The sequence below is a fragment of the Nerophis ophidion genome, linkage group LG28, assembly GCF_033978795.1.
Source record: "Nerophis ophidion isolate RoL-2023_Sa linkage group LG28, RoL_Noph_v1.0, whole genome shotgun sequence".
Lineage (NCBI taxonomy): Eukaryota > Metazoa > Chordata > Actinopteri > Syngnathiformes > Syngnathidae > Nerophis > Nerophis ophidion.
In genome coordinates this window covers 23,847,363-23,868,213 of record NC_084638.1, presented here as the reverse complement: position 1 = coordinate 23,868,213, position 20,851 = coordinate 23,847,363, and the positions used below count along the sequence as shown (strand labels likewise).

At 41.9% G+C, this 20,851-nt stretch overlaps 1 protein-coding gene across 1 annotated transcript in view; it reads right to left on the bottom strand.

Annotated features, from left to right (window-relative positions):
- Positions 1-20,851, bottom strand: part of LOC133544939 (zinc finger protein 227-like) — an 80,882-nt gene that overhangs the window by 24,201 nt on the left and 35,830 nt on the right. Inside the window, exons 7-8 of the mRNA XM_061890186.1 lie at positions 13,758-13,958; positions 4,614-4,717 (exon numbers count right to left, since the gene is read on the bottom strand). Coding sequence (XP_061746170.1) covers positions 4,614-4,717; positions 13,758-13,958 — 305 coding nt within the window. The remainder of the gene's footprint in view (positions 1-4,613; positions 4,718-13,757; positions 13,959-20,851) is intronic.

Below are 20,851 nucleotides of genomic sequence, written 5' to 3'. Positions count from 1 at the left end.
GATGACGCGTGCATTTGACGTCTCGGGTTGTAGCGGACATTATTTTCCAGCCCGATCCCAGCTATAAGTAGTCTGTTTTAGTCGCATAATTAAACAGTGTTCTGGACATCTGTGTTGCTGAATCTTTTGCAATTTGTTCAATTAATAATGGAGAAGTCAAAGTAGAAAGATGGAGGTGGGAAGCTTTTAGCCTTTAGCCACACAAACACACGATGGTTCCTTGTTGAAAATTCCCGGAGGTGAAGCTTTACTATGGATCAGAGCGGTCAAGCGAACATGTCAACCGGCAGTTTTCGGTGAGAAAATTGTGGTAATAAGTCGGCTCTTACCGTAGATCAGCGGAGCTTCTGTCCTGCTGCGGATACCGTGACTTCCCTCAGAGACTCTGGCGTTAACACACCCGTGGCCACACCCCTCCGACTTTCAGGTACGATACAACTCACTAAAACACTAGCAACACAATAGGCAGATAAGGGATTTCCCAGAATTATCCTAGTAAATGTGTCTAAAAACATCTGAATTGCTCCCACTTTTTTTTCTTCTTACTAGTCCTTCACTCTAAATTTCCTCATCCACGAATCTTTCATCCTCCCTCAAATTAATGGGGAAATCGTCGCTTTCTCGGTCCGAATAGCTCTAGTTGCTGCTGACTATGATTGTAAACAATGTGAGGATGTGAGGAGCCCTACAACCCGTGACGTCACGCGCACATCGTCTGCTACTTCCGGTACAGGCAAGGCTTTTTAATTAGTGACCAAAAGTTGCGAACTTTATCGTCGATGTTCTTTACTAAATCCTTTCAGCAAAAATATGGCAATATTGCGAAATGATCAAGTATGACACATGGAATGGACCTGCTATCCCCGTTTAAATAAGAACATCTCATTTCAGTAGGCCTTTAATGTTAATGATCAAATCTAAAGTTGGTAAACATGTGCGAGTAAGAAGTAAACAAACCTTTCCTGTGCAACACAACTTGATGTTTCCTGTAAACAGCGTCCAGTAGTGGATGTTATTTGTTTTATAACATTAGAAATAATTATTCAACGGCCGCAGTTAGTCACTGATTCACCGGTGTTTGTAATTAACACATTTTCACGCCATCACAACACTTTATACTCACATTTGATCTCTGCTTAGCGATGTGTTGCTCACTTCCGCGTCTCTTTGTTAGCAGCTAGCGAGCTAAGCTAACTAGCCAGCTAAGCGAGACCGAGACGCTTCAAATTTCCCCGAGTTGAGTCGCGTTGGTCCTGACACAAATAATTAATCATGCGTAGTTTGTCGTCAGATAGAAGAATGACGACACAAATGTAGAAATTAAGAAAAAACTGCAGACTTAGCTAAGGTTGGTTTGTCTTTGTTCTGCTTTTTCTTCTCCTTGCTAGCGGGTTGCGACCATGACCTGAAAGGTGACTACCGCCACCTACAGCACTGTAGTATATAGCGAAGTGTATTAAACAAATTCATATTATTTCTCACAATACGTATGGTTAAGGACTCTAAATATTCGTTAGAGGTGACCACTAATGCTCATTTTCAGGAAATCCCCGAACCTGAATGTTTCTTTTGAGGGCAGGACAAAGGACGCTTGAAAGTTACGTGCAGTACCGGAGTCTAACAGAGAGGCAGCAGCTGCGAAAAGTTGCCTGCATACAGACTACCCGAGCTTCCCCTGAAGAAGATGCTCACCGTCTTTCCGGAGCCTATCACCGGACTGCATTCATATCTTTGTGGCCAATCACGTCGCCGAGTACATCTTTGTAAATAAACTGCCCAATCACAGAGGGAATGCAATGTTTTTGTCCCGCCCACGCCAAAATTTGTTAGTATAAATTGACAATCATATTTTAAAAAACACATACATTGTTCAATTATGTTTTCTATCACACACGGACTACAGTATGTGTTCTTTAGACCAGGGGTCTTATACTCAATTTACCTTGGGGGCCCCTGGATGCAGAGATTTCATAAAAAAATATATTTTTAAATGTCTTTATTTTTATTTTCAACACACAAAAAAAATCAAAATATAAATGACCAATATGAGAATTGTGCACCGCAACTTTCTCTGTGCAAATAAGACACAAAGAAATATTGCATCACCCACTTTTCCTGGAAATGTCTTCGCTCATCACTAACCTTTCTTTTCACAGCAGGCTTTAAAAGAAATACATGTTTGGGGTTGTGGAATATATTTGTGCAGAATAATGTTATTTCCGCAATGTGTGTCATTCCGCTTTTCCTCCCTACATCAACACAGCGGTGCAGTACCGGGATAGCGAGCGCAAAAAAGTAACAACTGTCATCCGGCGTCATATAAAAATATATCTGCTTAGCTCATTATGTGAGGAAATGCAAATTAAATAGTAAAAAAAAACAAATAACGGTTTGAATTGGTCAAGGTTATCCGGGACTGTTATTACTGACGGACAGGTGTCGCGGTGTGACTGCAGCCAGGCACGTAAAGAAAACCCTCGTCTCCATGGCAACGTTTCTGTCGCTTTCACTTGTTTGCCGCTTTTCCACTAATGAAGAGGTAGGCAACCCAAAACGTTGAAAGAGCCATTTTGGAGCCAGACAACAAAAATTGTCTCTGTTTGGAGCCAACTGGATGAAGGTGGGGTGGGGTTGCGGGGTGTGTGTGTGTGTGTGTGTGGGGGGGGGGGGGGGGGGGGGGGGGGGGGGGGAAGAGCGCGTGCGGGTCTAGTGGTAAAGTGGCAAAACGTTTTTCTGCTTGCATCATGCAAGTGACATCAATGTTCAGCCCTCGAGAGCCATATACCACACCGTGATTGGTAGATTCCTTCAGCTCCGCACACAATGCTGTCAAGCGCCATTCTTATAAAACTCGCGGGCCGCGCTAACATTAAACTTTCATATTAAGGTGGGGGCCGCCTCTCTGAGACCCCTGCTTTAGACCAAACTAGGCCGTAATTTACTGTTCAACTTCGGCAGACATGTTCACAACAGTACATAACAAGCCCTACTCCGTTTCCGGTGCATCACTGAATATTGTCCCCGTTGCAAAACTAACAATAGTTCCTAGGAAACGCATTTCTGAACAGTAGCTCCTTTTGTTGCATATATTATTGTTATTTTCTATTGTAGTATTGACTTGGAGTTTATTCAAAGAAAACATTTGACTAAACAGGTAAAAAAAAAAAAAAAGTGTATATTACACACTTACACATTCATCCATCCATTTTCTTATCCGAGGTCGGGTCAAGGGGGCAGCAGCCTAAGCAGGGAAGCCAAGACTTCCCTCTCCACAGCCATTTTGGCCAGCTCCTCATAAGGGATCCCGGGGCGTTCCCAGGCCAGCCGGGAGACAAAGTCTTCCCAACGTGTCCTGGGTCTTCCCCATGGCCTCCTACCGGTCGGACGTGTGTTCGGGTGGCATCCTGACCAGATGCCCGAACCACCTCATCTGGCTCCTCTCGATGCGGAGCAGCAGTGGCTTTACTTTGAGCTCCTCCCCGATGGCAGAGCTTCTCACCCTATCGTTAAGGGAGAGCCCCGCACCCGGCAGAGGAAACTCATTCCTGCCCCTTGTACCCGTGATGTTGTCCTTTCGGTCATGACCCAAAGCTCATGACCATAGGTGAGGATGGGAACGTAGATGGACCGGTAAATTGAGAACTTTGCCTTCCGGCTCAGCTTTCTTCACCACAACGGATCGATACAGCATCCGCATTACTGAAGACGCCGCACCAATCTCACGATCCACTCTTCCCTCACTCGTGAACAAGACTCCTAGGTACTTGAACTCCTCCACTTGGGGCAGGGTCTCTTCCCCAACCATGGCACTCCACCCTTTTTCGGGCGAGAACCATGGACTCGGACTTGGAGGTGCGGATTCCCATCCCAGTCGCTTCACACTCACACATATTACTCCTATTTTATTATCATTACTCTCCTGAATAAAAGCCCAAGTTGAATAGGTCTGATGTGGTGCAACTTGAGTAAAATGTTTTAGATTTTATATTGAGCAACAAGGCTGGTGGAGTGATTTTACAGTTAAAGTTAAGTTAAAGTACCAATGATTGTCACACATACACTGGGTGTGGTGAAATGTGTTCCCCTTCATTAGACCCATCCCCTTGTTCACCCCCTGGGAGGTGAGGGGAGCAGTGAGCAGCAGCAGTGGCAGTGCCTGGGAATCCATTTTTGGTGATTTGACCCCCAATTCCAAACCTTGATGCTGAGTGCCAAGTAGGGAAGTAACGGGTCCCATGTTTATAGTCTTTGGTATGAGTTAGCCGGTCTCAGGGCAGACACTTGAACCACTAGACACCGGAATAGGTAGCTAGTAGGTTAATTAGGTTTGTGTTGTGGTTTGTGCAGCCCATTGAGACACTAGTGATTTAGGACTATATAAGTAAACATTGATGATTGATTGTTGCACGTGACCAGTCTTCCTCTCAGGGAATAAAACACACTGGTCAATCCCAAATTCTTTTGGATTACATATATGTTGAGTAAAAAGTACCCCAGAGACAGAATGGTACTTGGCCAAGTTTTACTAAAGCTTGAGGAGACCAGCCCTTACAGCGCAACAGCAACAACACAACCAAGCAAGGTCTAAAATCAAACAAAAAGTGTCAGCTTACGTAGAGCGATAACAGCCCCTCTCGCCCAGAAAGGAGTGCAGCTGCTTCTTCAAAAAGGATAAGGAACTGGCCAAAACAGCTTTGTGAGCCGACAAACAGGAGCCCTTAAGACAAAATAAAGAGTTTACCAGCGGACATCAGATAAAAACAAGGAGGTCACGAGAAGCTTCTTTAGATATGACAATGGATTAAAAAAAGAACATTTAAAATATCTAATTCTCACATTATCCACTGAAGATAATCGACCCTGAATGAGCTCAGCTCCAGTTTAAGTGTGCATCCATGCAATGAAGTAACATCCAGCTGATGACGTAACACCAACATATTTTATGTAAAAACTTTAAAACTCGGGTTTTACGAGCCAGGGTAAGCGTTTTACCATCTTTAATGTTGACGGATGCAACTGATGACACTTTTATGACTCATAAATATCACTAGTGAAACTGCAGTAATAAACGAGAATACAAGTAGCACATATATGATGAACACCACGCATTACTTAGTATTTAAACTGAAATTCATGGCTTCATAACTTGCATAAACGATTTTAGTATTCACGGAACGACGTTACATCTGTGACTGGTGTAACGGGACATCACCACTAGATGGCGACATTATACATCGACCCAGTCAACAAGCCACAAAGATCTCTAAGAATGCACAGAAGAGACTCTTAAAAAGTACACAATCTTATAACATTAACTTTTGGACCGTTTATTTTCTTACAGGCTTTGTTTTCTGACGTGTTTGAAGGTTAAAAACACGACAAATTACATCTTTCACAAGAGGCGCTCTCACGAAACCCAGACAGATGAATTTCCGGTCATGCATCGCAACTTCCACAAAACCCTTTCAAAATAAAACACACTGCTGTAATAAAATGGTCAACTTCCAGTCATAAAAAACAAGTGGGACTTTCACAATTTTATTAACCTACAAGCTGAGTAGTGATGTTTGTTTTGTAGGAATGTAACTTTTGACAGAAAAACGTCAACATCGGCGAGCATTTAGTCAGCGAATTTTATTTGCAGTATCGAGTATTGACAACTGGATGTCACAAACGTCATATAAATGTAGATGTGACCTACATAAATGAGAAAATAAACTGTAAAAAAAAACGAGGAGCTGGATTATAATGTGACTCTCCCGATATCAATGATTTCGGTGAAGAAAATAGAACAGTTGAACCACTGGATGGCGCTCTAGTACTAACGTGTGGGCGCCTAAGATTGTTTAGGAGCTGATTTTCAACCTAAATACATTCAAAGATTGCTTATGCTCTTCATGACACAATAGTAGAAATGAGAAATCAGAGAATAGTACATTTTGGGTAATGTAAACGTTGCAACGAAAGTAATCCGCATAAAAAATGAATAATTAGTCATGCGTAACACGTACTATGGTAATCAATGACACATTGTGTACTGTATAATCCAATAACATGCAACTATTTAATAAACACATGATTAAAGTAATCCATAGGAAGGTGATAGGTTAGTTACTATCTGTGGCGTGGCACAGATGGTAGAGCAGACGTACCTGCAACTTGATTGTTGCAGTTTGGATTCCAGCTTCTGCCATCCTAGTGACGGGCCATACAGACATGTTAAGTACATGTGTTTTTCAACAACTAATTTCACCTATTTGGGTTAAAAATATTTTTTGCAAACCAGTAATAATAGTCTGCAAATGATGTCTTGTTAATGAGTGTCGGTGCTGTCTAGAGCTCAGCAGAGTAACCGTGTAATACTCTTCCATATCAGTAGGTGGCAGCCGGTAGCTAATTGCTTTGTAGATGTCGGAAACAGCGGGAGGCAGCGTGCAGGTAAAAAGGCGTCTAATGCTTGAACCAAAAAAAAAAAAAAAAGGTGAGTGCCCCTAAGAAAAGGGATTGAAGCTTAGGGAAGGTTATGCAGAACAAAACTAAAACTGAACTGGCTACAAAGTAAACAAAAATAGAATGCTGGACGACAGCAAAAACTTACTGTGGAGCAAAGACGGCGTCCACAATGTACATCCGACTATGACATGACAAACAAAAAATTCCCCACAAAGAAGGATAAAAACAACTGAAACCTTCTTGATTGCTAGAACAAAGTACAAACCCTGTTTCCATATGAGTTGGGAAATTGTGTTAAATGTAAATATAAACGGAATACAATGATTTGCAAATCCTTTTCAACCCATATTCAATTGAAAATGCTACAAAGACAACATATTTGATGTTCAAACCCATAAACTTTATTTTTTTTTGCAAATAATAATTCAATTAGAATTTCATGGCTGCAATACGTGCCAAAGTAGTTGGGAAAGGGCATGTTCACCACTGTGTTGCATCACATTCTCTTTTAACAACACTCAAACGTTTGGGAACTGAGGAAACTAATTGTTGAAGCTTTAAAAGTGGAATTCTTTCCCATTCTTGTTTTATGTAGAGCTTCAGTCGTTCAACAGTCCGGGGTCTCCGCTGTCGTATTTTACGCTTCATAATGTGCCACACATTTTTGATGGGAGACAGGTCTGGACTGCAGGCGGGCCAGGAAAGTACCCGCACTCTTTTTTTTTTACTAAGCCACGCTGTTGTAACACTGGTCTTGCTGAAATAATCAGGGGCGTCCATGATAACGTTGCTTGGATGACAAAATATGTTGCTCCAAAACCTGTATGGACCTTTCAGCATTAATGGTGCCTTCACAGATGTGTAAGTTACCCATGCCTTGGGCACTAATACACCCCCATACCATCACAGATGCTGGCTTTTGAACGTTGCGTAGATAAGAGTCTGGATGGTTATTTTTCTCTTTGTTCTGGAGGACACCACATCCTCCGTTTCCAAATATAATTTGAAATGTGGACTCGTCAGACCACAGAACACCTTTCCACTTTGCATCAGTCCATCTTAGGTGAGCTCGGGCCCAGCCAAGCCAGCGGCGTTTCAGGATATTGTTGATAAATGGGTTTGGCTTTGCATAGTAGAGTTTTAACTTGCACTTACAGATGTAGCGACCAACTGTAGTTACTGACAGTGGTTTTATGAAGTGTTCCTGAGCCCATGTGATGATATCCTTTACACACTGATGTCGGTTTTTGATGCAGTACCGCCTGAGGGATCAAAAGTCCGTAATATCATCGCTTACGTGCAGTGATTTCTCTAGATTCTCTGAACTTTTTGATGATTTTACGGACCGAAGATGGTAAAATCCCTAAATTCCTTGCAATAGCTCGTTGAGAAATGTTGTTCTAAAACTGTTCGACAATTTGCTTACAAAGTGGTGACCCTCACCCCATCCTTGTTTGTGAATTACTTAGCATTTCATGGAAGCTGCTTTTATACCCAATCATGGCACCCACCTGTTCCCAATTAGCCTGCACACCTGTGGGATGTTCCATATAAGTGTTTGATGAGCATTCCTCAACTTTATCAGTGTTTATTGCCACCTTTCCCAACTTCTTTGTCACGTGTTGCTGGCATGAAATTCTAAAGTAAATGATTATTTGCAAAAAAAAAAAGTGTTTATCAGTTTGAACATCAATATGTTGTCTTTGTAGCATATTCAACTGAATATGGGTTGAAAATAATTTGCAAATCATTGTATTCCGTTTATATTTACATCCAACACAATTTCCCAACTCATATGGAAACGGGGTTTGTAGATGTGGGAAACATCGCTCAAAGGATGACATGAAACTGCTACAGGAAAATACCAAAAAAAGAGAAAAAGCCACCAAAACAGGAGCCCAAGACAAGAACTAGAACATTACACACAGGAAAACAGCAAAAAAACACCAAATAAGTGACAGGTGGTGACAGTACACCTACTTTGAGACAAGAGCTATAGTGATGCATGCTTGGTTATAGTTTTAAAGTCATATCCAACAATTCAGATAACGATTTTTTACTGTCAACTGAGTTTCGTTTTTTAATGATTTCTGCTGGTTGTGTGCCTATGGATTTTTTTCAACGCAAAAAATGCGCCTCGGTTTCAAAAAAGGTTGAAAAACACTGCTCTAAAGGATTGGAATGGACATCGAAGTTTGACTTCATTGCACAAGCGAGCCCAAATGGATTAAAGAACATTTGTGCAAAAATAAGGGAGAGAAGAGGTTGAAGGATAAAGTTACAAAATGAAGATATGGAGTGCAAAAAGGTTAATAACAAAGAGTGGATAATGACTACATTTTTATGCACTGAATTGGTCTGATTTCTCAAATAGAAGCATGATCCTACAACACTACAGACCCTCACGGAACCTGAGTTCAACCAACATTTATCTACTTATTATTCCAAAAGTAAGAAGATGGCATCTTTCCACCGTTATGGCTCCTGTTTATGGAACAGCTTGTCGGGTCTCAGGGCTGCGGAGAACGTTCATGTTTTTAAGAGCAGGCTTAAAACCCGACTTTTTGATTTGACTTTTACTTATTTACTCATTTTATTGAAGTCATTCATACTTTTCTCTTTATGTCTCATGAGTTATGCCAGATTGTATTGATCATTTACTATACATATGTATTTTTTTTATCTTCATAATTTTACCCGCTTTTTATCTTTTATTCATACTCATGGTTCTTACTATTTTGAATGTTTTATAAATTTTTACTTTCCAGCGTTCTTCAGAGGAAGCCCTCTGAAACAGAGATTCTATCGACCATAGTTGTAGGGGCGCTTTGTGTCTGCGTTCTGGTGGTCGTGGTCTGGTGATCTCCTGGTGCAACTGGAACGTGTGATAGAGTTTCTTTACCTGGCTCCTCTGTACTCAGCCATGCATTTAACTTTTTGTGTGTGTGTTTCAGTGTGTGTGTCATGTCTTTGTGATCATGTTTTGTTTGGTTATGTTCTGTTGGTTTTTGGACTCTTTGTGCACTCTTGTTTTGTCGCCATGACAACCATTAGTTTCACCTGTCATGTGTTGGGACTCACGCACCTGTCACTAATCATGTTATTATTATTCAAGCCTGGGATTTCAGTTGGTCGCTCTGGCGTCATTGTTTCATGCTCTGTTCACTCGGTTTCCTGCCAGGTTTACTCTTCCAAGCAATTTCACAGTCCATGCTGCCCTGCTCACATCACCGCAAGTAAGTTTAGTTTATTTATGTCACCGTACGTGTTTTTGTTTTATGCCCATAGTTCAGTTTGTGTTGACGTTTTTTGTTTCCTTAGCCAAGTTTGTGTCTCCGCCTTGTGCGCGCCTTTTGTTTTCACTTTTTAAGAGTTAAATATTAAACATGTATTTACCTTCACGCTCTGTCCCGTCACCTTCCTTTGCATCTCCGGAAAACTATCCACGCCGAAAACTGCACCAAAGTCCACGTTACGACAGTGCGTGTGTGTGTGTGTGTGTACGGGGACTGATGGCGATGTGTTTTTGTGCTGCATTTTTAATATATGAAAAGCCCTTTTTGTCATGATGGGGGGGGGGTCGCAGCTTGCTGCGGGGTCGTTCTCCCAGGAACGTAGACAAACTACTCAAAACATGGCGTTCAGGTGAAAACATGATTTCATTTTAACTAAAAAAAGTTACAAACAAAAAGCACAAAATTGGGTAAACAGACAAAACTAACACTTTAACAAACTATGAACATAATGCAAATAACACTTACTATGGCTGGACAAGAGTAGCAAGGACTTTAGCATGAAAAAAACTGGCATGGACAAAGCATGAAAAGAAACACAATGACGCCAGGACGACCAACATAAAATGACAGGCTTAAATAGAGATGTGGTGATTGAAAGCAGGTGTGAGACATGACAGGTGAACTGATTGGTCGTCCTGGTGACAAAACAGGGAGTGAAAAAAAAAGGAACTTAAAGAGTCCAAAGGTCAAACAGCACCTGATATTCCTAGGCAGTCTCCCATCCAAGTACTAACCGGGCCAGATACTGCTTAGCTTCGTGAACAAACAAGATTGGGGATGCTCAGGGTAGTATGGCCGTACACCATCATGATCAGACATGACAGAAAACAAAACATAATCTACAGGCGTGACACTTTTTTAATAATGTTAAAATTGATTGATGGAAATACCTTAATCTGGACCAACACATCTGGATTATGTTTACTTATAATTACTTGTTTACTTAGTGAGAATGAAAGTTGTCGGAAGTATCGGGCGTGATATCGTTTTATTATGGGTTTGCTGCAATGCAAGCAGCCCATATTATTATTGCTCATACTTCAACCTTTATTATTATAGTTCCGCACGTTTGTCTTACGCTTAAAGGCCTACTGAAAGCCACTACTAGCCACCAAGCAGTCTGATAGTTTACATATCAATGATGAAATATTAACATTGCAACACATGCCAATACGGCCTGTTTAGTTTACTAAATTGCAATTTTAAATTTCCCGGGGATTTTTCCTGAAAACGTTGCGTAATGATGACGTGTACGCGTGACGTCACGGGCTGTTATGAATATGAGCGCTGCAAACACACAAAGCTAAAAGTCGTCTGCTTTAACGGCATAATTACACAGTATTTTGGACATCTGTGTTGCTGAATCTTTTGCAAATTGTTCAATTAATAATGGAGAAGTCAAAGTAGAAAGATGGAGTTGGGAAGCTTTAGCCTTTAGCCACACAAACACACGGGGATTCCTTGTTTAAAATTCACGGACGTGAAACTTTACAATGGATCACAGCGGACATGGATCCCGACTACATGTCAACCAGCAGGTTTCGGTGAGAAAATTGTGCTTAAAAAGTTGCCACTTATCGGATATCAGCTGAGCTTGTGCCTCCCGTACAGCTGCCGTCGACTTCCCTGAGACACTGCGCGTCAACACCCGGCCGTGGACGTACACTTCCGACTATCAGGTACTGTTAAACTCACTAAAACATTAGCAACGCAATAGAAAGATAAGGGATTTCCCAGAATTATCCTAGTAAATGTGTCTAAAAACATATGAATCCGACTCAATGGAGTTTTTTTTTTTAACTTTTTTTTTTTTTCTAGTCCGTCGCTATCAATATCCTCAAACACGAATCTTTCATCCTCGCTCAAATTAACGGGGAAATAGTCGTTTTCTCTGTCCGAATAGCTGTTTTTGTTGGAGGCTCCCATTAAAAACAATGTGAATATGTGAGGAGCCATCAAACGTGTGACGTCATCGTCTGCGACTTCCGGTAGAAGCAGGGCTTTTCTCCAGTTGCGAACTTTATCGTGGATGTTCTCTACTAAATCCTTTCAGCAAAAATATGGCAATATGGAAAAATGATCAAGTATGACACATAGAATGGACCTGCTATCCCCGTTTAAATAAGACAATCTCATTTCAGTAGGCCTTTAATATGAGACGAACCGGCCGAGGAACCCCCACATATGTTTTACCGTCTGAAAGGTCTCGTTCAGGCCGATGGGGGTACTCAAAATTGGGAACATTTCGTGTTACCATGGCAACGCTTTTCATTAATTTAAAAAATAATGTGTACATACCATTTTAATGGACGATTACTCTGAGACAAACGCCAAAAAGACAAGATTACCTCCTCTTGTAGCTCAGCTATACTTTCACGTAGCTCAGTGCTTAACGTCTCATTTTGTTCACACACTTGTCGACTTTAACAATGGCTAAAAAGTTTTTACATCCAATGTTTGGTTTTGGCTGGACGGCCATTGGAAACAGGCGAGTGCCATCGGCCTTCCTCCATTAAAGGGGATGACGTCCACTCTAATTTACTCAAGTGTGGAAGCCCCAAAAATGTGCTTTTTTGGGTGAACAACCGGTCCTAAGGGCCACATCTTTTATCCGACTGTCATGTGTTTCGGTGAAAACATTGACACACATGTCTTCTCTCAGAAAATGTCCCTTTTAAGGAGCTCATGTGGCCCTCAAAGCCAAGAGTCAACTGAATCTTTCATTGACTCCAATGTTAGATGTCGGCGGCAAAAACACAATTCTACTTATCCTACTTGCTCTAACCCAGCTGTTTTTCTATTTATTGGAAATCTGAGAACATCGGAATGTTCCTCAAAGCCTTGAGGCGCTCATGGTTTTTACGAAAAGTCGATATCTCAAAGCGTTTTACTACAACCAGACATGGTTTGGCATGAGGTTTTTCAACAGATCCCACATAAACTGCTTGCGTTATTGTGTAATGGTGGTGCAGGCCCATCACAATTTCAGTGGGAATTTTCTAGTTTTATATTTTGTTCTACAACTAATTCAACTGTATGCATCCATCTAAATGGTGTCCAAATCCACACAGATACTTCTGAATTTGCAACATGACACACACAACAATAATGTCACACATGTTTGATCATTTTTAAAGTTTTGACATTTATTTAAAAGTGACATCTGCTGTTGTTCTCACCAGCGCACGTGTGCTACACAAACTGGAACTTCTACGCAACGCTACACTTTCCCACCAGTGTGTGTTCTCATGTGTACTTTCAAACTATGGTTTTGTCCAAACCCTTTGCCACAGACTAAACAGGAAAAAGGTTTCTCTCCGGTGTGCGTCCTCATGTGTACTTTCAAGTTCGGCTTTTGTCTGAAACCTTTACCACAGACTGAACAGGAAAAAGGTTTTTCTCCAGTGTGCGTCCTCATGTGTACTTGCAGATGTGGATTTTGTGTAAAACCCATACCACAGATTGAACAGGTGAACGGTCGATCCCCGGTGTGTTTTCGGAAGTGTATTTGCAAACTGTGGTTTTGTCTGAAACATTTGCCGCAGACGGCACAAGAAAAAGGTTTTTCTCCCGTGTGCGTTCTCATGTGTAATTTCAGGTTTTGATTCTGACAAAAATCTTTACCGCAGACCGAACAGGTGAAAGGTTTCTCTCCAGTGTGAGTTCTCATGTGCACGATCAGGTTCGGATTGTGTCGAAAACTCTTGCCACAGACTGAACAGGAAAACGGTTTGTCGCCAGTGTGCGTTCTCATGTGGACGACCAGATTTGGGTTGTATCTGAAACACTTGCCACAGAATGAACAGGCAAAAATTTTCTCTCCAGTGCGTGTTCTGTCAGCAGAGTGTGAGGTTGTGTCCTCACTATCTGATAGTGGAGCTAAGAGCTTGTCTGCTTGTGATCCTCCACAGTGGTCTCCATCAGCTTCTGTTGTCATGTGTTGTGTTGAGCTGCTGCTTGGAGGCTCCCCCCCTCCCCTCTCCTCACTTTCACCTTTGACCTCCTTACCTTCACTCTTCACAATCCCGCCAACCTCCAGTCCTTCAAAAAGGGCTCCGTGCTGACTGATGCTTTGTTCCTCCTCTTCCTCTTTGATATAAAGGGGCTGTGGCTCCTCCTCTTCTTTAATTTTGGGGGGTGGTAGCTTCTTTAGCTCCACCCTGGAGCTCCACTCCTGCTCCGGTCGAAAATGTTCTTGACAGACGTCTGCTAGACACAAGAAGACAAACACATGCTTTATAAAAGCCCAACTTTATCTACTTTTAACGTTCCCAGAGCATCATTCAAACCATCCATTTTCTACCGCTTGTCCCTTTTGGGGTCGCTGGAGCCTATCTTAGCTGCATTCAGGCGGAAAGCGGGGTACACCCTGGACAAGTCGCTACCTTATCGCAGATCATTCACTTAAAACACAGTGGAGTGTTTTAAGTCTCGTCTTAAGACCCACTTTTATTCTTTGGCTTTTAACACCACGTGAGTTGTGTGGTCCTCTGTCCTCTGTTGTCCTCTGTGTTTTTTATACACTTTGATTTTTATTTTACTGTTTTAATTGATTTTACCCTTTACAATAGTTTTTAGGGGCTTCACGGTGGCAGAGGGGTTAGTGCGTCTGCCTCACAATACGAAGTTCCTGCAGTCCTGGGTTCAAATCCAGGCTCGGGATCTTTCTGTGTGGAGTTTGCATGTTCTCCCCGTGAATGCGTGGGTTCCCTCCGGGTACTCCGGCTTCCTCCCACTTCCAAAGACATGCACCTGGGGATAGGTTGATTGGCAACACTAAATTGGCCCTAGTGTGTGAATGTTGTCTGTCTATCTGTGTTGGCCCTGCGATGAGGTGGCGACTTGTCCAGGGTGTACCCTGCCTTCCGCCCGATTGTAGCTGTTTTATTCAGTCATTGGTGGAGCATAACATTTTTTTTTGTTTTTTTTTTTAATATTGTTTTTAACATGGCTGTGCAGCACTTTGGAAACGTTATTGTTGTTTAAATGTGATATATAAGTGAAGTGAAGTGAATTATATTTATATAGCGCTTTTTCTCTAGTGACTCAAAGCGCTTTACATAGTGAAACCCAATATCTAAGTTACATTTAAACCAGTGTGGGTGGCACTGGGAGCAGGTGGGTAAAGTGTCTTGCCCAAGGACACAACGGCAGTGACTAGGATGGCGGAAGCGGGAATCGAACCTGCAACCCTCAAGTTGCTGGCACGGCCGCTCTACCAACCGAGCTATGCTAATAAAGTAGATTGGATTGGATCATTCAAACCAATTGACTTTATTACCATATTAAATGTTAACCAAAATGCTGAAAATGGTTCAGACACCAATAAAAACAAAAGTTGCAACTAAAATGTGGACAAAAAATCACTTTTCCGGGGGGCCAATTATCAAGCAACCATGACTCTTAACTAGTGTTGTCCGGTACTAGAGATGCGCGGTTTGCGGTCTCTTCCGCAGAGTCCGCGGATAAACCGCAGGTCGGGCGGGTGACATGACGAAAAAATTGATTTTAATTAGATTCGGGCGGGTGGCGGTTGAACCATTCGGAAACATTTGATATACATGGTTCTGGGATCGGCATCCTTTACCATTTAAAGAGCCATTTAGGAACCGTGTCACAAAGCGAAGAAGACAAAAGGAGACGCAAACATTCCCTAGAATGTCACCCAGTTAATAAGTATTAGGGCGTGCTGTGAAGCCATTGGCTATGTCGCCTTCTACAACATGTACGATCCGCTTGTCAGACCAGCAACATGATACAGAGTACACTAATGGTTGTGATATAAACAATTTTAACACTCTTACTAATATGCGCCACGCTGTGAAGTCACACCAAACAAGAATGACAAACACATTTCGGGAGAACATCCTCCCAGTAACACAACATAAACGCAACACAACAAATACCCAGAATCCTTTGCATCCATGAAAAATCCTGACTATTTTATACACCCCGCTAGCAGCAAACCCCGCCACCCCCCACACCCCTGTGCGTCGGTAAGGTGGGCGGGGTTGGGGGTGCGGGGGTGTAAAATATATTCAGGAAGTGTCACGGATGCAAAGGATTCTGGGTATTTGTTGTGTTGCGTTTATGTTGTGTTACTGTGAGGATGTTCTCCCGAAATGTGTTTGTCGTTCCTGTTTGGTGTGGCTTCACAGCGTGGCGCATATCAGTAAGAGTGTTAAAATTGTTTATATCACAACCATCAGTGTACTCTGTATCACCCAGTACGCCTTACAATCTTGTACGTGGGATTGCGGAAGCTGCATACAACATGTTGCTGGACTAACAATCGGTTTGTACATGTTGTTGAAGGTGTCAAAGGCAATGGCTTCACAGCACGCCCTTATTCTCGTATCAGGATGAACACCACTGGATATTCGCGAGAACGTTAGCGGCTCCCATTGACTTCTTCACTCTGTGAAATGGGTTTAAATAGCTCTTTGAGTGGTAAAGGTGGCCAACCTCTGATGTATTTCAACGGGCGGGTGGCGGGCGGTTGCAGTTCTGATAAAATGTTGGTTCGGTTGGACGGCGGGTGGATGGTGACTTTGGTGATGCGGTTGCAGATGATATAATTGCCTATCCGCGCATCATTTCGATACTTTTCGGTACTTTTCGAAATAAAGGGGACCACAAAAAAATGGCCTTATTGTCTTTATTTTAAGAACCCTAAGACAGAGTGCTTTTGCAGCTGGAACTAATCATTGTCTTACAACTGTCCCTTTTGTTGCAAATGTTCAGAATTTGGAAGAGAAGTAGTCCTATACACACAGTAATGTATTACCAATTACGACCTTTTATGGTCGCGTTGCCACAACACAAAACTAAATAGTTTTTGGGGTGCACGTCGCGATACACAGGAAAGTTTGGAGGTGGAGAACAGTAACGCCTCAACTAGGGCTGGGTGATATATCGATATACACGATATATCACATGTTTGTCTCTGTGCGATATAGAAAATGACTATATCGTGAAATTTGAGTATATGTTCTCACGCAGTTGCTTTTAGCTGCGGGCATTACACTACAGACTCTTCCCGCTCTTTCTTGTGTCTCCTTCTAACATACGTCTCGTCATACGTCACATACGTATGCGCCCTCGCGGAGCAGAGAGGTAGCAGCATGGGTAACGTTAGTTGTGATGCTAGCAGAGCCGTGCGAGTGGTAATACCAGAGAAAGAAGGTGCGAATGAAGGAAGAATTAATTCCCAAGAAAAACAGCAGCATTGTCTGGCGATGGTTTGGCTTCAAGTGGGAATATGTCGAACAGACACCCTTGATTTGTTAAGTGTGGGGCAAAAGCGTTGCTATAAAAAGTAGCATTACTGCTAATATGTAGCATCATTTGAAAAGTCACCTGCTAAAGAATGAAGAGTGCATACTCCGCAGGTCAACATCTCCATTCGGTGCTATACGCCCACACCATCAAAATGCCGCGGCCAACCTTTCCAGATCAACACCGTATGAAAAAAATAGTCAACAACAGAATTTAAAGGGGAACATTATCACCAGACCTATGCAAGTGTCAATATATACCTTGATGTTGCAGAAAAAAGACCATGTATTTTTTAAACCGATTTCCGAACTCTAAATGGGTGAATTTTGGCAAATTAAACCCCTTTCTGTTTATCGGTCTTTTAGCGATGACGTCAGAACGTGACGTCGCCGAGGTAATACAGCCGCCATTTTCATTTTCACATTACAAACACCAGGGTCTCAGCTCTGTTATTTTCCGTTTTTTCGACTATTTTTTGGAACCTTGGAGACATCATGCCTCGTCGGTGTGTTGTCGGAGGGTGTAACAACACTAACAGGGAGGGATTCAAGTTGCACCACTGGCGAAAAATCTGCCGCCAGACCCCCATTGAATGTACCAGAGTGTCTTCACATTTGACCGGCGATGCTAAGACAGACATGGCACAGAGATGTATGGATAACCTGCAGATGCATTTGCAACCAATAAGTCAACGAAATCACAAAGGTGAGTTTTGTTGATGTTGTTGACTTATGTGCTAATCAGACATATTTGGTCACGGCATGACTGCCAGCTAATCGATGCTAACATACTACGCTAATCGATGCTAACATGCTATTTACGCTAGCTGTATGTACATTTTAAACTAGATACCCACATTTAATGCAAAACAAACACTTACCAATCGACGTATTTAAGTTGCTCCAGTGTCACAAGATGCGAAAGTCCTGATCGTTTGGTCCGCACATTTTACCTGCGATGCTAATAAGGCAGCCATGCTATGGGCCATTTCATTAGGTACACCCACGCTATGGCCGAATAGCGTCAATAGCTATTCGCTCAATAGCTTCAATTTCTTCTTCAATTTTGTTTTCGCTACCTGCCTCCATACGCCGACCATCCATTTCAATACATGAGTATTCTGTTGAATCGCTTAAGCCGCTGAAATCCGAGTCTGAATCCGAGCTAATGTCGCTATATCTTGCTGTGGGAGCCGCCATGTTGTTTGTATTGGCAGCCCTGTATGACGTCACAGGGAAATGGATAGTGGTTTCGAAGACAGCGAAAATAAGGCACTTTAAAGCTTTATTTAGGGATATTCCGGGACCTGTAAAGTTTTGAAAAAAACTTCAAAAAATACAACAAGCCACTGGGAACTGATTTGTATTGTTTTTAACCCTTCTGAAATTGTGATAATGTTCCCCTTTAAAGGCCTACTGAAAGCCACTACTAGCCACCACGCAGTCTGATAGTTTATATATCAATGATGAAATATTAACATTGCAACACATGCCAATACGGCCTTTTTAGTTTTCTAAATTGCAATTTTAAATTTCCCGCGAGTTTCTTGTTGAAAACGTCGCGGAATGATGACGCATACGTGTGACTTCACGGACTGTAAGGACATATTAGCGCTGCACGACACACAGCTAAAAGTCGTCTCTGTTCATGGCGTAATTACGCAGTATTTTGGACATCTGTGTTGCTGAATCTTTTGCAATTTGTTCATTTAATAATGGAGACTATAAAGAAGAATGCTGTTGGTGGAAAGCGGTGGATTGCAGCTGTTTTTAGCAGAGACACAGGCGGTGTTTCTTTGTTTGTTGTGAAGCAGCGAACATGTTTTCTCTACGTCAACCAGCATGTTTTTGGATGGGGAAATTGTGATATATATTTTACCGAAGACATCAGTGGATTATTCGTCGTCCCGCAGCAGCTGTGAGCTTGGCTCCTGGCTTCTCTCTGAGACAGTATGTGTTCACCGCAGCCATCCGACCTCGAGGTATGTCTTTACAATCTTTAAAATCTCACTAAAACACTATTAAAACAATAAGCAGATAAGGGATCTTCCAGAATTATCCTAGTAAATGGTGTCTAATTACATCTGAAAAGCTCACACTGCCATCGCTTTTTTCTTTTCTTTTTTCTATTTCTTCACTATCAATATCGTAATTCACGAATCTTTCATCCTCGCTCAAATTAATGGGGAAATTGTCGCTTTCTCGGTCCGAATTGCTCTTACTGCTGGTGGTTCCCATTAAAAACAATGTGAATATGTGTGGAGCCCGATGTGTGGGGCGGTTTAGCTCGGTTGGTAGAGTGGCCGTGCCAGCAACTTGAGGATTGCAGGTTCGATTCCCGCTTTTGCCAACCTAGTCACTGCCGTTGTGTCCTTGGGCAAGACACTTTACCCACCTGCTTCCAGTGCCACCCACACTGGTTTAAATGTAACTTAGATATCGGGTTTCACTATGCGAAGCGCTTTGAGTCACTAGAGAAAAAGCGCTATATAAATATGATTCACTTCACACATCACTGCAACTCGTGACGTCACACGCACATACTTCCGATAAAGGCAAGGCTTTTCTATTAGCGACCAAAAGTTGTGAACTTTATCGTCGATGTTCTCTACTAAATCCTTTCAGCAAAAATATTTCAATATTTTTATATGTTTAAATAAGAAAATCTCATTTCAGTAGGCCTTTAATAGCGTCCGTAGTAACCTATCACATAGCAAAGGACGAACACTATTTGATTTCCTATTATGCAGCTCGTTTTTATTTGAGACTTAAAATGTCTCTGACAATCTTGCACTTTCTGTTTTGGAAATGACAAAAACGTTTGTGCTATTGCTTAATAACTGTTTAAAAAATACAGTTCTGGTCAATTGACTTAGTTGTGATTTCATTCTATGCATGAAAGTTTAAAATGAGCATATATTAATGCAGCATAAAGAACAATTTTTTAATGTAGACACATAGAATCATCATACTGCTGTGATTATATGTATCAAGTGTTCATTCAAGGCCAAGGAAAAATACCGAGATATATATCGTGTATCGCAATATGGCGATAAATATCGAGATATTAAAAAAAAGGCCATATCGCCCAGCTCTAGCCTCAACACAGAAACAGAATTGTGAATTCCCACAGCAGTTCTAGAGAGGAGTTACCCCCTCTGGTTTTAGCATTTTAGCTAATGCTAGCGACGTCAGTTTGATTTCATTACGATAGCACGTACAAATGTGCCTGAAAACACTCCTGCAGACATCACACATAAGCCAATTTAGTAAGCAAGATTTGTTTTAGTTATATTGTAAGATTTACTAGTGTTGCTTGGAGTGATGAATGAAGAATACGTACGAACGAAATAGGACATTTTTCTCATAAAAAGGCTAATTCTCCCGTCCAAAGGCAAAACCCAGTAACTCAATTTTGGTCAAAACTGAGCTGATAAAATTTTTTGGAGTTCCTAGGTGATATGCTATACTTTAGTGTATGCGATATTGTCATTTTTTCCGTAAGTAAGTTGTTACACGCATGACAGGACCTAGCAACTACCACATATCCGCGTAGATACAACGGAAAAACCTAGTATCTCAAGGGACCAATCGGAGCTTCTTTGTCAGTCGCCTTATTGTCTTTAATGAGACATTTGCACCAATGGGGGCCGACGCTCAACCTGATTATGTGATATTATGGCACGAGGGGATATTTGGAAGATTGGCCCAGGACGTTGCAAGCACCTTCATTAAATGTACTGTTCTTGATTCTTCCCCTTGCATACTCTTTTGGGCAGATAACTGTGGAGGTCAAAATAAGAACTGGCTCTTGCCCAATGTGCA